The following is a 13872-nucleotide window of genomic DNA, read 5'->3' as shown; positions in this document are numbered from 1 at the left end:
TCTGCTATACCAAACATCTGTCTTTCCACTACTGTTGTAAAAATATATCTCCAAGGAACTAAATTCTGCCTCACATACACACGCTGTACCAAAAGTGTCTTCTTTACCAAACATCTGTCTTTTCTGTATCTCACTCCTGCTGCACCAAAACATTTGTCTCTCTTGTACTGTGGCATTTGTAAAGTGAAAAAAATTATTAATTTCAACGACTATCGAAATGGGAATAGACGTACTCAGAATGTCAGGAATGTTGTGACTTTGACAGTGTACTGCATGGAAGTTTACCACACTCACAACACCATGTTAAAGGTGCAAGAATGTGCCAAGAATGTCATATAGAGGAAAAACAGGCTTAATACAGTTGGGTCCCATGCAAGTATTTAATGGTAAAGAGGTTTTCCCCTATGAAGATGCAGCGAGTAGCTTTGGAGTGAAGACTTCATTGTTGATTTTGTAACTGAATTGAATTCTGTTGATACAAATCTGACCCTTTTCTCGTCTGTGTCCGATAATTATAATACCAATTAATTGAAGACATGAAGACATGAAATACATTGACAACCTACATTCTTACCAATTTTCGTGTGTGTGTGTGCGCAGCTCCAACAGCAGCAGCATCTCCCCAGACAGATGGGTCAGGGCCAGAGGAATCCATATCCCCAAGTCAATCAGTACCAAGGTGAGACACACGAACGCACATGTTAATTTCATACGTGACACAATACACGTAAAATGAGCAGACACGTAAGAATGGCAGCATCCCAATAGATTTTCTAATAGACAACGCAGGACCTGACCTAGATTCTTCAGCATTTTATTGATGACCACATTAGTAAATAGACATTTTTGGTAAAAAGCTTCTAGTTTTTTGCGGATCATCCAGATGGTTACACAAATAAGACTTACAATCCCACATGCATGCATGATCTGCAAGAAGTATGGTATACATGGTAGAGTGCCAAGACATTTAGCCATTTAACAGATTTTACAGTTCACTGTCGGCCATATTCAGCAACAGATAGACACACAAACACATAAAAACATGTATGCAAACAGCAGCGCTGACTGAAACCAAACCTCATCCTCTCTGTCTGTCTCTGTCAGATACATCAGTTGGCGCTCAGATGCTCTTCAGCCTCTCTTTCTCTCTCTTTCTTTCTCTCTCTCTCTCTCTCTCTCTCTCTCTCTGTCTCTCTCTCTCTCCCTCTCTCTCTGTCTCTCTCTCTCTCTCTCTGTGTAAAAAAAAATATAGAATATTCCTGCTCTGCCTGTTACCACGGCAACTTGTCTGTCCTGGATCCCCCAGAGTTCCGGTGAAGTCAGAGAGATGGATGAGAGGAGGGAAATGGGAGAGGGGGAGAGAGGGTGGAGGCTGGTAACAAGAAGAATAGGTAGATGGTCTGTTCAGTAGAAGGAGAGGTTGGGAAGAGAAAGAGAGAGAGCGCGAGATGAGTGGGTGAGAGGATGATGGAGAGATGAAGAAATACATTGAGAGGGAGGAGGAGAGTCAAGTCGAAAGCCATTTATAGCCATCACAGAGTCTGTCTGCAAGTCTAGGAGATAATGTGGCGAGGAAGAGGGGGCTTCATCATGAAACTCCGGCCTAGAAATATACCTGTTAGTTCAGGTATCCCGCAGCGTTTCAGTGATTTGAAAGCAACCAGTGCAACTGCAATCAGAACACAATCATCCACTCTCTACTCGTTTATATTTACAAAAAGTGATGTGTGGAATAGATGTGGCTATTTCTTCATGTTACATTACCTCCAACTCTGCTCGCTCCCTACTTACTGACAAGTCTGGAGTGTGTGATCCTCTTCGTTCTGACTCCTCTCTTACAGTTGCAGTCTGATCTGTGAGGTGAGGGATTAGTGGAATGATGTCAGAAGTGGGTGTATTAGAGGATTTAGAGCCATTTCCACGCTAGCAGACCTCCTCGGCTCTGCCACTACGAAGTCTCTAAAAGGAAAAAGTGGGGAATTCAGGTGTTAGTGCTTTACAGTGTTTAGTTTTATTTTAGTGTGGTATTTGAAGAAAATTGGGGGGGAAGCATTAGTTTCCGGAGTAAACAAGTTGTCACAGAACATAAGTCTTTGCTGCAGAACTGACTTATTAGATTGGTCTTACGTGCCATTTAGTGATTTAAGAAGATCTCATACACAGGCTCCAAAGCTCTTTACAGCAGTCTAGCTCCTTTGTGTTTTCTCTCTCCATATGCCATATCATTGTTTCCCAACTTTATTATCTCTCTTGTCTAATGTTAACTTCTCTGATTCTTCTCTCCTAGGCCCCCCTCAAGATCTGGCATCCAGGAGCCAGGCTCTCCAGAGCATTCGGGCTGCACGTCTCCTACAACAGCAGCAGCAGAACCAGCAGCAGATGGTCCAGATGAGTTCTGTTCAGGGCCAGGGAGGCTCAGTGGGTCCCCAAACTGACATGGGCTTACCCTATGGCAACCAGGGGTCCAGCCAGGGTTCCCTGTACGGGCTCAACCCCTCCATGAGCCAAATGATCCACCAGCAGCAGCACCAGAGCCAAAGTGTCCAAGCCTCCATGGGTCTTCCACCTCAGCACAACCCTGCCGGAGGGCCGCCCCGGCAAGCAGGTGCAGGTCCTGGGGTCGGAGGTATGCCCGGAGGCCCCGGAGGTGGTGGAGCTGGAGGGTATGGAGGACAGGGGATGTTAATGAACTCCATGACCCAGCAACCCCTCAAAGGCCCTCCCAACGCCAAAGCCCAAGCACAGAGACTGCAAAGCATGCTGGGAGCAGGAGGAGGAGGCGGAGGAATGGCGGCGGGTGGCTGGCCTCAGCAGCAAGGACAGAGTCTGCAGGCCATGGGGGGAGGAGTCGGAAGGACTACAGGAGGAGGGGGAGGAGAAATGGTGGGGTTCAGCTCCGCCCAGGGTTATGGGATGCAGCCCGGTCAACCCCCCCGCATGGCCAAGCAACACTTTCAGGGCCCAGGCCAGGGGATGAGCCAGGGAATGGACCCTAGAGTGGGCAACCCAGCCGCTGGTATGGGTGGCCCAATGATGGGCCCTCACATGGGCGGTCAGCCAAGGACCAACCAGCCCCGGCCCATGGTCATGAACCAGGGGATGAACCAGGGGGTGATGGGCCAGGGGATGACTGGGATGGCAGGTTTCGGGCCAGGTCCTGGGGGGCCTGGGATAGGGGCAGGGGGAGGAGGAAGTGGACCCTATGGACCAGGGGGAGTCGGGGTTGGAGGTCAGCCACCGGGCTACCAGAGGACAGCCAATCAGGACATGTCATCCTATGGTTATGGGGGCGGGCCCTCAGGGGGAGGAGCTTTCGGATTGGCCGATGGCTCAGGGGCAGAGCTGGACTCAAGCGATGGTTGGATGGAGGAGTTTTTCCCGAGCCAATAGCCACCGGGGAAACTGGAGAAGAGTTTTTACTGGATGAACTCAACATAAAAGCAGGACAAAATTTAAAACCTGAGAAAGTAAAACAAAAAGGATGACATTATGTGGACTGGCATGTTTTTGTTTTGTAAAACATGAGCAAGATTATAAATGAGTTCTTGTGTTATGTTTTGTGTGTGCAAGTGTATGCGTGTGAGTACGTGAGATGAAGAGCGCGATAATTATGTCTTGTGCATATTAATGAAAAACCAATATAGAGATTAAGAGGTGTGTTTCATTAGTTTCCCTTTTTTTCTCCACGGTTGAATTTTTCTCATGTTCCAGTGTTTGAAAGTGAGCCCCGTTTACACAGCAGCGCTTTGAGCCCAAGCTTCAGCTGGGGCTGATTGAACACCGCAGACTGATGAAGGGGAAGGAAGACTTGTTCTCAAGACAGCAATTTATTTGTGTTTGTGTGTTTGTGCCACCCAGCTCAGTGCTTCACATCTCTCAACTATGTGTGGAGCTGAAGGGAGTAGAAAGCACTCTCAGCGCTCCCATTTCCTCTCTTAGATTTGTCCCCCCCCCCCCCCCCCGTACACACACACATGCACACACACAAATCTGTCTCCCTCCCGCTCTCTCACTTTGTTCCTCTCACTTGATCTCTCTCCCTCTCTCCTCCCGTCTTTCCCACCCCCTCTCAAGAGAATCGTTCCTCGCTCTCAACACTCCTCTCTCTGTTTAAATTGTGAACATCACAACAGAACAAATGATGTTCTTCTATTGTGCCACACAAGCACACTCTGCCCTCTAGTGCTTTTGCTAAGTAATCGACCTGGGTGGCGTTTTTTTGAGGGGGGGTGGTTCATTTCCTGTGCATGGCTGTGGATGACGGGTATGCATGTAGAGAAAGACAAAGAGAGTGAAAAGCAGAGAAAGAGGGACAGAATAGGCAGCTAAAGCAAGCGCTATAACTCAAAAGCTAATGCACACACGCACACACCTATACAAACCAACAAACAGACAAACAAACATCAGCCCGGGAGGATGAGTGGAATATGTGAGAGGCAGCTAACGGAGCTAATATTGCAGTACATTTTCTGCCTGTGTGACACAAACCACATCACATACATCAGGCTGACACAAAGCAAAACGATCGCTGGGCACTGAATGTATTCAAGCACCACAAGTGACTTCTTTTTAAGGAAAAAAAAAAAGCTCATTGGAAGCCCACCCACATGGTTTTGTTTGTTGCTGTGTTTTATCTCTAACAATGATGCTGGTTGTGTCTTTGTCGATTAAAAGGAAAGGAAAAAAAAGTTCAAATTAGCCTTCTTTTAGTTTGTGTTGTCTTTTGAAAATCTGTTTGTCCTCCCGTCGCAGCACAGCCTCCCTTCCCATTGTGACACAGCTAGTTGTCAATCACCGTGGCCCTGCTTTACATTGTGGCTTTTCTTGTACCGCAGCTATAAAACGCCCTCGCTCCGAACTAGAACGTAACTGTGCTATACTGTAACACTACTGTGAAGAAATACGAGTTGTCCCCTTCCAGCGCTTTACTAGGAAAATGAACCACTGCTAAGCCTTGAGTTTATTTCATAGACAGTAGAGAAACTTCAGACGGCTGGCTTAAAGGGTGACACCAGTTAGCGCCAGTTAGCATCAAAACAATCAGTGCTTCCACTGAAGTCAGTGTCTCCCCTTCTCTGAGCTTACTAGCATACTGTAGGCTTTCCTCCAGGGCCTTATGGCTTTAATCCATCATCAACAAGCTGTCCACTCTTTTGCCCTAATGGTTGAGTAATAAATATGTGTCAAATAGGTTTTAATACAGTAGTTGTTGGTAACACCTTACTTCTCTAACTGTTTTGTAATCTTGGTTAAAAGATGAATGAAAGCGTGTTTGTATGTGCATTACTTTGTATTTAGCTCATCAGAGTGAAAGGTTGGAGGATGACGCTGTAATCAACAAACCAAAAAGCCTTCTTCTCTGTAAACTTAACTCCTTGCCATCAATGCATTTGTTCTCATGGTTGTTGATGTTGTATAATCCAACCCTTTAAAACAAACTTTAACCACCCATCATCCTGTAAGTGTTGCTGCATTTGGTAGCACCCACGAATGAGGTTCTGTACTTTGATTTTGTCATGTTTGGGGGGGGGGGGGGTAGAAGTCCTTTCGCCTCACTGTGTGGAGTCTGAAGGTCGACGGCAGACAGGTGTTTAGGGTTGTAGCGTCCCCCGGTTTTATCCAGGGGAGATGGTCAAATAAATGAAAAACCCTCTCTGACTGTTTGAGCCTTCCTTGTGCAGGAAACGCAGTGGAGCAGTCACCGCTTCAATGGCTCCACTGCTCATGCTTCCAAAACTTTAATATCGCTCCAGCACTCCAGGCAGGCTCAAATCACAGCTCAGAGTGCTTGACCAGTGAAATGGAGGCAGTGTGTAGGAAAACACCTGACAACTACCACTCCAAACTGGAGACGGGAAGGTAAAGAAACACTTCTGGGTCAGTGTTAAGGTCACAGCCTTTGTGACCTTTTAGTCTTCTTCAAGATAAGGGTTCATGATTTGGTTTGAAATCCCTTCTGGAAGAGAAAGGAAGCTTCCTCCAAATATCATTATGTACCGGGACCAAGTCTGTAGACAACATTTTAACAAAAATGGTTGTTGTTGATGTTCTTTGTTTTATTTTATTTGTTTTTTTTTACTGGTGCTGACATATATGTGATTATGAGAAAAAGTATATAAAAGATAATGGCTATTTGTAAATATGTTTTTACAGGTTTAAATACATCAGATAATACAGTCTCTACTCTGTAAAGAATTTACTGTTTGTTGGAAAATAGAGAAGTATTTTTATTTTGAAGTTTTTTGGTTTCACGTTTAACCCATCTGAGCTATGCCATTGCACTTCAGACAATGTCTTACTACTAATTTGTATTGTAAACCTCCTCTCTTTTTTGGAATTTTTTTCATTTGTTTTTTTTCTAGTTTGAGATTTGACTCTGTTCTTAAGCAGTGCTTATTTCTTTTTATCCTGTACAGAATTCTGAAATGTTAACAAAAGAGAATTACAAAAGACTTTTTTTTTTTTTGTTTGTTTTTCAAAAAGATACAATAAAGAGAGAATGTTCTCGCTGATCATATTAAATGAAAGCTTGCTGTTTATTGGGTTTATTTGTCTTTAGCGCAAAACTGACAAAGTAGTAGAAGGTTAACAGATGCTAGCTAGCTGAGATACAATCACTCTGAAGGTATTAGATTGGTTAACATATTAAGAACAATTTAAATCATTTAATCTACAACATGTCAAGGATGACACAATAAAACCAAGTTATAAATATTTCTATGGTGAAGAAAATACAGCAGCACTTGAATATGAAGATAACGTCATGAAGTAGGCTGTCTACCAAGTATGACTAGCTTGCTTACTTTGTCAGCCTGCTGACTAAAACAATTAAGCTACTGTTATGTTGAGTTTATACAGCGTAACTCCAGCAGTATGAATATGAGTCAAACCTTCATGTAAAAGCATAATTATGACGAAAGAGGCACTTTTAAGATTTACCGTAGTTTCGGTTTTGGGCACATTAATTTTGAATGGGAGTTCTAGGGGCAGGATAGGCTAGCATCAAAATCGCATTGAAAACATTGTTTGTGTACACAGAGTTTATGAAAAATAAGGTTTTTGAACAACTCATGTTAGCTGCTGCAACTCCTGTCATGGCAGGCAAAAAGTGTCGATCCCCGAGTGCAACCTGACAGGCACGCTTGAGGAGCGGTTCACCATTACTCTCCTGCCTGTCAGGTCGCACTCGGGGATCGACACTTTTTGCCTGCCATGACGGCTACGCGTAGGAGATGCAGCAGCTAACGTGAGTAGTTCAAAAACCTTATTTTTCATGAACTCTGTGTACACAAACAATGTTTTCAATGCTCGTGTTCATGAGTAGAGACCCTGGTGATGCTACGAGAAAAGTTTCATGTTGTGTCGAGCCTTCTTAAGTGTTCTAAAAATAGCGATTTTGATGCTAGCGTATCCTGCCCCTAGCACTCCCGTTCAAAATTAACGTGCCCAAAACCGAAACTATGTTTTCAATCTTAAAAGTGCCTCTTTCGTCATTATTATGCTTTTACACGAAGGTTTGACTCATATTCAATCCCAAATAAAGCCTCGATTGCTTTTTGGCAAGAGTTTCGCTTTAAGTCCAAACATCAACTTCCGGAACTGACAAAAAAGCCAATTTGGACGTCAGTGTTGCCAACATTTTCCAATTAAAGTCGATAACACTAGCTCCAAATGTTGCCAAATGATGACATGCCTCAATTTGCATAATGATTACATCACTGCACTGTCAATTGCATAAAGCTTAGTGGTTGTGTGACTTGCAGTGAGGAATGTACTACTGGTCGGTGTCTGCCTGCCTCAAGCACCACACGTACACCCAAAACCCAACACATGTCAACTCCTTCATCAATGCTTACTCTGAACAGCATACATAGGAATGAATGACAGTGGCTTGATTTTTTTCTGAAATAAGTCATGTGTAGCTCTTTCGCAATTAAAGTTGGGTATCACAAAGATGGCGACAGCGGGAGCGACCATGCTGAGCTTCTCAATGGTTCTTCAGAGAGCAATGGACGACGTCACAGAGACTATGTCCGTGTTCTTCCGATCTGTGGTCAAGTCGCCGGTGTTCTTACTTAAGTTAGCTAGCTGCACATAACCTCACCAGTGTCCTGTGATATTACACAAACATTCCCACAAAAACCTGAACCAGTCGCTGCTCTGGACATGCTTGGACATGCCCATATTATTAACGTAGGCGTAGATACAGAAAATGTGGAGATGGAAAGGAAATGTGGGGGGAAAGTTTTAAGTTCTCATTCATTTTAAGAATGGGCAAGAGTGGGCACTGTCACTGTCTGCGCTCAATAAACAGCGACGCTGCGTCTGCGAACACACAACAACATCAATACTCACCCGTTTAGCTGACAACCAGTAATCTCATTTCGTTTCAGGGTCGCAAGACTGACTGAGACAAATGTACACACATTCATGTAGCGCCTAGAAACCAGACTGACTAACTGCTGCAGTAATGTTTTGTCTAACAGACCTGATTTGCATAATTAGACTTGCATATGCTAAAGAGCAGAGCCTTAATTCTGTCTGGCAGTAACAGTGACGATGAATCATGGGCTCCCTGTTGGTGTCAGCACACAGACAGACAGACAGACCACATGCAGGGCCGGGACCTTTCTGTGATAATTCCTCTTTTTCTTCGATCGACTTCTTTCAAACTCACTCCTCCTCATCGTCTGTAAGCCATGCCCCCTTTCTTCATCACTCCTCTTCGACCACCTTCCTCTACCTCTTCTGCTTGTATTCCAGCTACATCTTTCCTTTTCCACTCTCCCTGGCTGCCGCGTTTCTCTCCGACTCTCTACCCCCCACTAACCAGCACCACACACACACACACTCATCCACCACACTCCTGCTTCCCAGCTGACAGTGATAAATGGAGACTAACAGAGATGACAACATCATTACTCATGTTCAGTAGCGACACCACCTAGGACAGAGAAAAACGAGAGGAAGAGGGAGGATGAAGGACAGGACAGGAGGAAGATGGGGAGTGAACAGGGTGGGCGGGGGCTGCAGTTGGAGGTGTTTGCTACCATCCACCCCCAAGCACGCACCTGAACATCTCCCCAGAGCACGATGTTGAGGTGTTCATTACTGGTGTGAAAAAGTAGAGCAACTGTTGATAGTACGGCCAGTCCGGATTTAAACTCATCGGTTTCCTACGCAAATCCAATCAGACCAGAGTCGCCGCAGGGCTGTGAGACACAACAATTTCTCTTTATCACTGAATCTGCCGCTTCATTTCATTAATCACTTATTGTAGAACATGTCAAAAATAATGATAAATGCTTATCGCACATGTCCAGGTTTTCAAGGAATATTTCTTCCAACACACAAAAACACATAAATTACATTTTATTAGATTTATTTATGAATTATATGTGAATTTACTTATCATATATTAATTAATTATCATATATTTATGATGAAAATTTGACTCCACTTCACCTTTGGGAGACTACAAGTAGCATATGTTCTGTATTTTCTACTTGATGAATCACTAAAATGATTCAGTCTGATAATTAGAATTCGTTGTATGTCGAGCAAGAGCAGCAAGGTGAATATTAAAGGTCTGGCGTGTAGGATTTATTGGCACAACTGCAACACAGTTTTAAGCAGCTTTGCACAGCCGTCGAAGAACAGTGGACCACCCAAACGCCATTGCAGGCCAAGCTCATGCCGTCATGGCAATGGTGCTCCCTGATGGCGGTGGACCCGTCAGCAGTTCAGTGCACCCTGCCACACCTCGACACTCGCTGTGGAATGGCTCTAGAACCTGGCCTCCAAATTCCTCAGATCCAAATCCAATCGAGAATCCATTATTGTGGATTATCCTAGTATACTGCTCAGCAGTTACTACAATATCAGCTTACTGAATGGTTCAACACTAATAGGACATGACACAATACATGTAATCAGTGGCAAGCACAGACTTTTTGAAGGGCAGGGGCGAAAAGAAGGGCACTTTAGCACATGTTTTGACTCCCAAGAGGGCACTTTAGCATGCGTTTTGGCTCCCAAGAGGACACTTTAGCGCGTGTTTTGGCTCCCAAGAGGGCAGTTTATCATGTTTTAACCAGCCAGGGGGCAGTTTAGTGAGTTTTGCCAACCAAGAGGGGCACTTTGGCACACGTTTTGGCTCCCAAGAAGGCACTTTAGCGCACGTTTTGGCTCCCAGGAGGGCACTTTAGCGTGCATTTTTCAACAATTGGGCCACGAGGGGGGCAACTGCCCCCCCCCCCCCCCTTGTGCACATCACTGCATGTAATGTGTATTTAGTATTCATGCTTCCTGGTTTTGCTTCCTTTACTCTCTCACTTCCAATATGAACACATTTATACTCAAAAACCTTTTTAGCGGCTATAATGTATGGATTTGGGGCACACTGTTAATCTAGAGCGTGTCAAAACATGCTAGCATTTGATAATAAGCACAAAGTACAGCTGACGCTCATGGAAATGTCATGGCTTTTGTTGGTATTTTGGTCATAATCAGCACCTGGTGTATTGAAATGTTTACCTGATGGTGCCAGGATAAGGGATCACCACAGCGACGACACCTCATCGTGAACCAAATATCAACGCAATCCATCCAGTAGTTTTCATACGTGGAGCTAGAGGATCACCAAAGTCCTCATCCTCTAACATGAATGTCAGTAGCATATTTCTCAGTGATCCATCCAATAATCACTGAAATGTTTTAGTCTGGACCGAGGAGCTGAACCAACCAGCCGACGTTCACCAGGGTGGCTACAAGGCTACAAGATAAATCACAAATTTGCAGTTCAAAACTGATGCTGGGGGCTGACATCTGCAGCCAAAACGCATAACTTCACTCTTTCCCTCATTGCACAGGGGAAGGTGGTAGCTAGAAAGCTTTGTGAACACATACACACACACACACACACACAACTGTCTTTCTTGCTCCTCAGCGCTCAGGAGATTGTCAGCAGCGCCGACATGGAGCCAGCCACAAGTCCAAGTTAATGACAGCCAGTTTCCTTCCCGTAGCCAAACACTTACTTACGCGCACGCACACACACCAGCAGCCTTGCACACACTCCAGAGGAACCGTTATGGGCTCTAATCAGAGCGACAAATGGTGTGTCACAAAGAGTGGGAGATGAGTTAGAAGAATCATTCACTCTCTCTCCCTCTCAGAGAGCAATAATGTGAAGAAATGTGGCTGCAGAAATGCGGAGGGGAAAGACATATGGAGGGGGAGAGAGAGAGAGAGAACAGGGGATGGGATAGTGTGGAGTGAGAGGGGGAGCAGTGTGTGGGTGTGCGTGTGTGTGTGTGTGTGTGTGCGTGCGGTGTCAAGTTGATGAATGTGGTAGCAGGAGCCATTGTGGTGGTGGAGGAGTAGGAGGCCACCAGATAACAGCAGAGCAAGGCCTAAGCTGTCTTGCACCATGAATAAAACACCATGAAAATCTCTCTCTCTTTCCCTCTCTCTCTCTCTCACTCACACACACAGATTTCTAATTACCTTCAGATGACTCTATCATTCTGTTTCACTGAGTTATTTAAATGGAAAATATCAGGCTGTGGGATAAGTGCTCTGTGTTCAGCCCCAGCCTGTTTAAGAAAACCTGCATATGTATGTTAAAACACACACACACACACACACACACACACACATGCTTAGTGAAGTGTCCTAAAGTAGTGTGCAAAGTTTGCTTGTTGGCAAATTACAAGCAACAAATTGTTTGGCTGTGAGCAGCGACGAGGTTTCGCTGCTTTTCTGTCTACATGGCGCCCTCTGGTGGATGCTGACAGGAGCTGGCGCTTCCTCCTGCTCACTCCACTGCTACATTCTTTATTTATTGATGGCATTTAGCAATCACTTTTGTCCAAAGTGACTTACAGTAATTACATTCATACACTGATGGCGGTGGCGGCCATGCGAGGTGCCGAACAGCACATCAGGATCAATCTGGGGTTCGGTATCTTGCCCAAGGACACTTCAATAGCAAGCCATGGGTATCGAACCAGTAACCTTCCGACAATAAGACCCTGAGCCACAGACGCCACACCTGACACCTTATAGTCTAGCAGCAGTGTTTAGTGTGGAGCGATGAAGCTGTTAATAAAAATGTCAGACCACACTGCAACATGAAGTCTTTAGATGTCATATTGTACAGTGTACACTGTGTAGTTTATCAGTACTATAGCACATTTTTTAAAAAAAAAACTGATTCTTCCCAATGATGATCGACTGACAAACTTGTGTCTCCTTCCTAATGTGTGGTAAACCATTTGACTGGTTTACTCCTCACAATGAGTGCTTCACAGCCTGAACACAGTTGGATAATCCCTGTATCCCTGGACGAGATCACCAAAATCTGAGTAATTACACCATATTCACACTGCGCCCATTTACCTCTGATGTCACACCCAAAGATGAAAGCTCAAATGCTGGGAAAATGTTATGCTGCTGGTCCATGTTTTAAGCTGTTTAAACTCAGGGAATTGGAAATACTCTTAGCCTTTTGCAACTTCCCGAATGATCGGCAATTCAAGGGATGGTGAATAGTCAAAATCTGGAGTGTCTTCTTGGTTGCAGATCAGTCAGGAAGCAGTGGAATGACAATGATATGACATTAGAGCTCTCCACCGCGAGCATGACGTCAGGAGTAAATGTCTGTGTGAAAATGGTCGCTGACCCTGATGCTGTTATAGTGATGTCATCAGGGTTATTTCCGCATGGCCTGGAGACTAGGTGCTCTGACACACCAGGCCCTGAGCATGTGTGGTCTAAATTGCACCACTGGCACTCGTCATTCGCTGCCGGTGGCTTTTGGTCACCAACAAGCGAGTGCCATCTTGTCCCATTATATTCAAAAGAAGGCAAACATCTCTCCAGCTGATTTTAGGGTGAACTGTCCCTTTAACAGGGTGGTCTGATCCTCAGAGTGCTGAAACTCGCAGAAACACACTCAATACATTTTGAGCTATCTTGTATACAAATGAGTTGTCAGCCACTGAGTAGACGTTGAGCTGACTGCTGTGCAGATGTCGTGGCAGTCCTTACGGTAGTTTTGGAGGTATTTTGTGAACAAGAGGTCGTCGATCACAGCATTTTTCACTGCAGCACTGTGTAATTCTTCGTTCTTTAAGACAATCTCTGATTCCTCAGAGTAATCCGGCCTTTTCTTTACAAGTAGGACCATGTGATAAAGGAGCTGTCAGACCCTATTCGGTCTTCATTTGGCCTCCGTTTGATTTGTGCACTCTTTTTGCAGGTGTAGGTCATCATTTGAGAATTAATCGTTATTGTCATTAAAATTAGCAGGGGCTCGTGTCATCATACACCCAACATGGCCGACTGTATGTGGACACCTGTGCATTACACCTAAAAGCCAATACGGAGCTTGTGATTGAGAAACCATCTACAAGGTCTGTCTGCAGGACAGCTGAGTTCTTTCACACCAAAAGGAGAAAAGCATTTCTTAAAGGACCGGACTCTGACATGTTGAAACAGGAGAGGGCCTCGCCCCAACGATTGCAGCATTTTTGGTAGAACAGTGGTTTCTCAAATGTAACTGTGTACTGTAGCATTACGATTTAAGAAGGAAGATTTTAAACTAAACACAGCCCTGGATATACCCAAGAAAGGGGAAAGGTGGAAGATTTTTTGGCACGGTGATTCAGAGGCGTTACAATTAGGACACTTTTAATCCGATAATCCAAATGATTGAAATGTTATTCTCAACCTTCATGCTGTCAAAGATATTCAAGTAGATATCACTGTGGCAAAAGCTGCAACTTTTTTTTCTATTCCTTTATCATACTGATGTGTTAATTTATGTACTTGATGTCTAAAATACCTAATATGCTTAGATTAAGATTA

General features: G+C 44.6%; 1 protein-coding gene across 1 annotated transcript in view; it reads left to right on the top strand.

Annotated features, from left to right (window-relative positions):
* maml3 (mastermind-like transcriptional coactivator 3) overlaps positions 1-6522 on the top strand; it is a 112923-nt gene extending 106401 nt beyond the window's left edge. Inside the window, exons 5-6 of the mRNA XM_030413425.1 lie at positions 601-679; positions 2288-6522. Coding sequence (XP_030269285.1) covers positions 601-679; positions 2288-3390 — 1182 coding nt within the window. The 3' untranslated portion in view covers positions 3391-6522. The remainder of the gene's footprint in view (positions 1-600; positions 680-2287) is intronic.
* The last annotated feature ends 7350 nt before the right edge of the window (positions 6523-13872 follow it).

This window comes from Sparus aurata, chromosome 1 (assembly GCF_900880675.1).
Source record: "Sparus aurata chromosome 1, fSpaAur1.1, whole genome shotgun sequence".
Taxonomy (NCBI): domain Eukaryota; kingdom Metazoa; phylum Chordata; class Actinopteri; order Spariformes; family Sparidae; genus Sparus; species Sparus aurata.
Note: the sequence above shows the minus strand (reverse complement) of the source record. Positions and strands in the feature narration are given on the sequence as shown.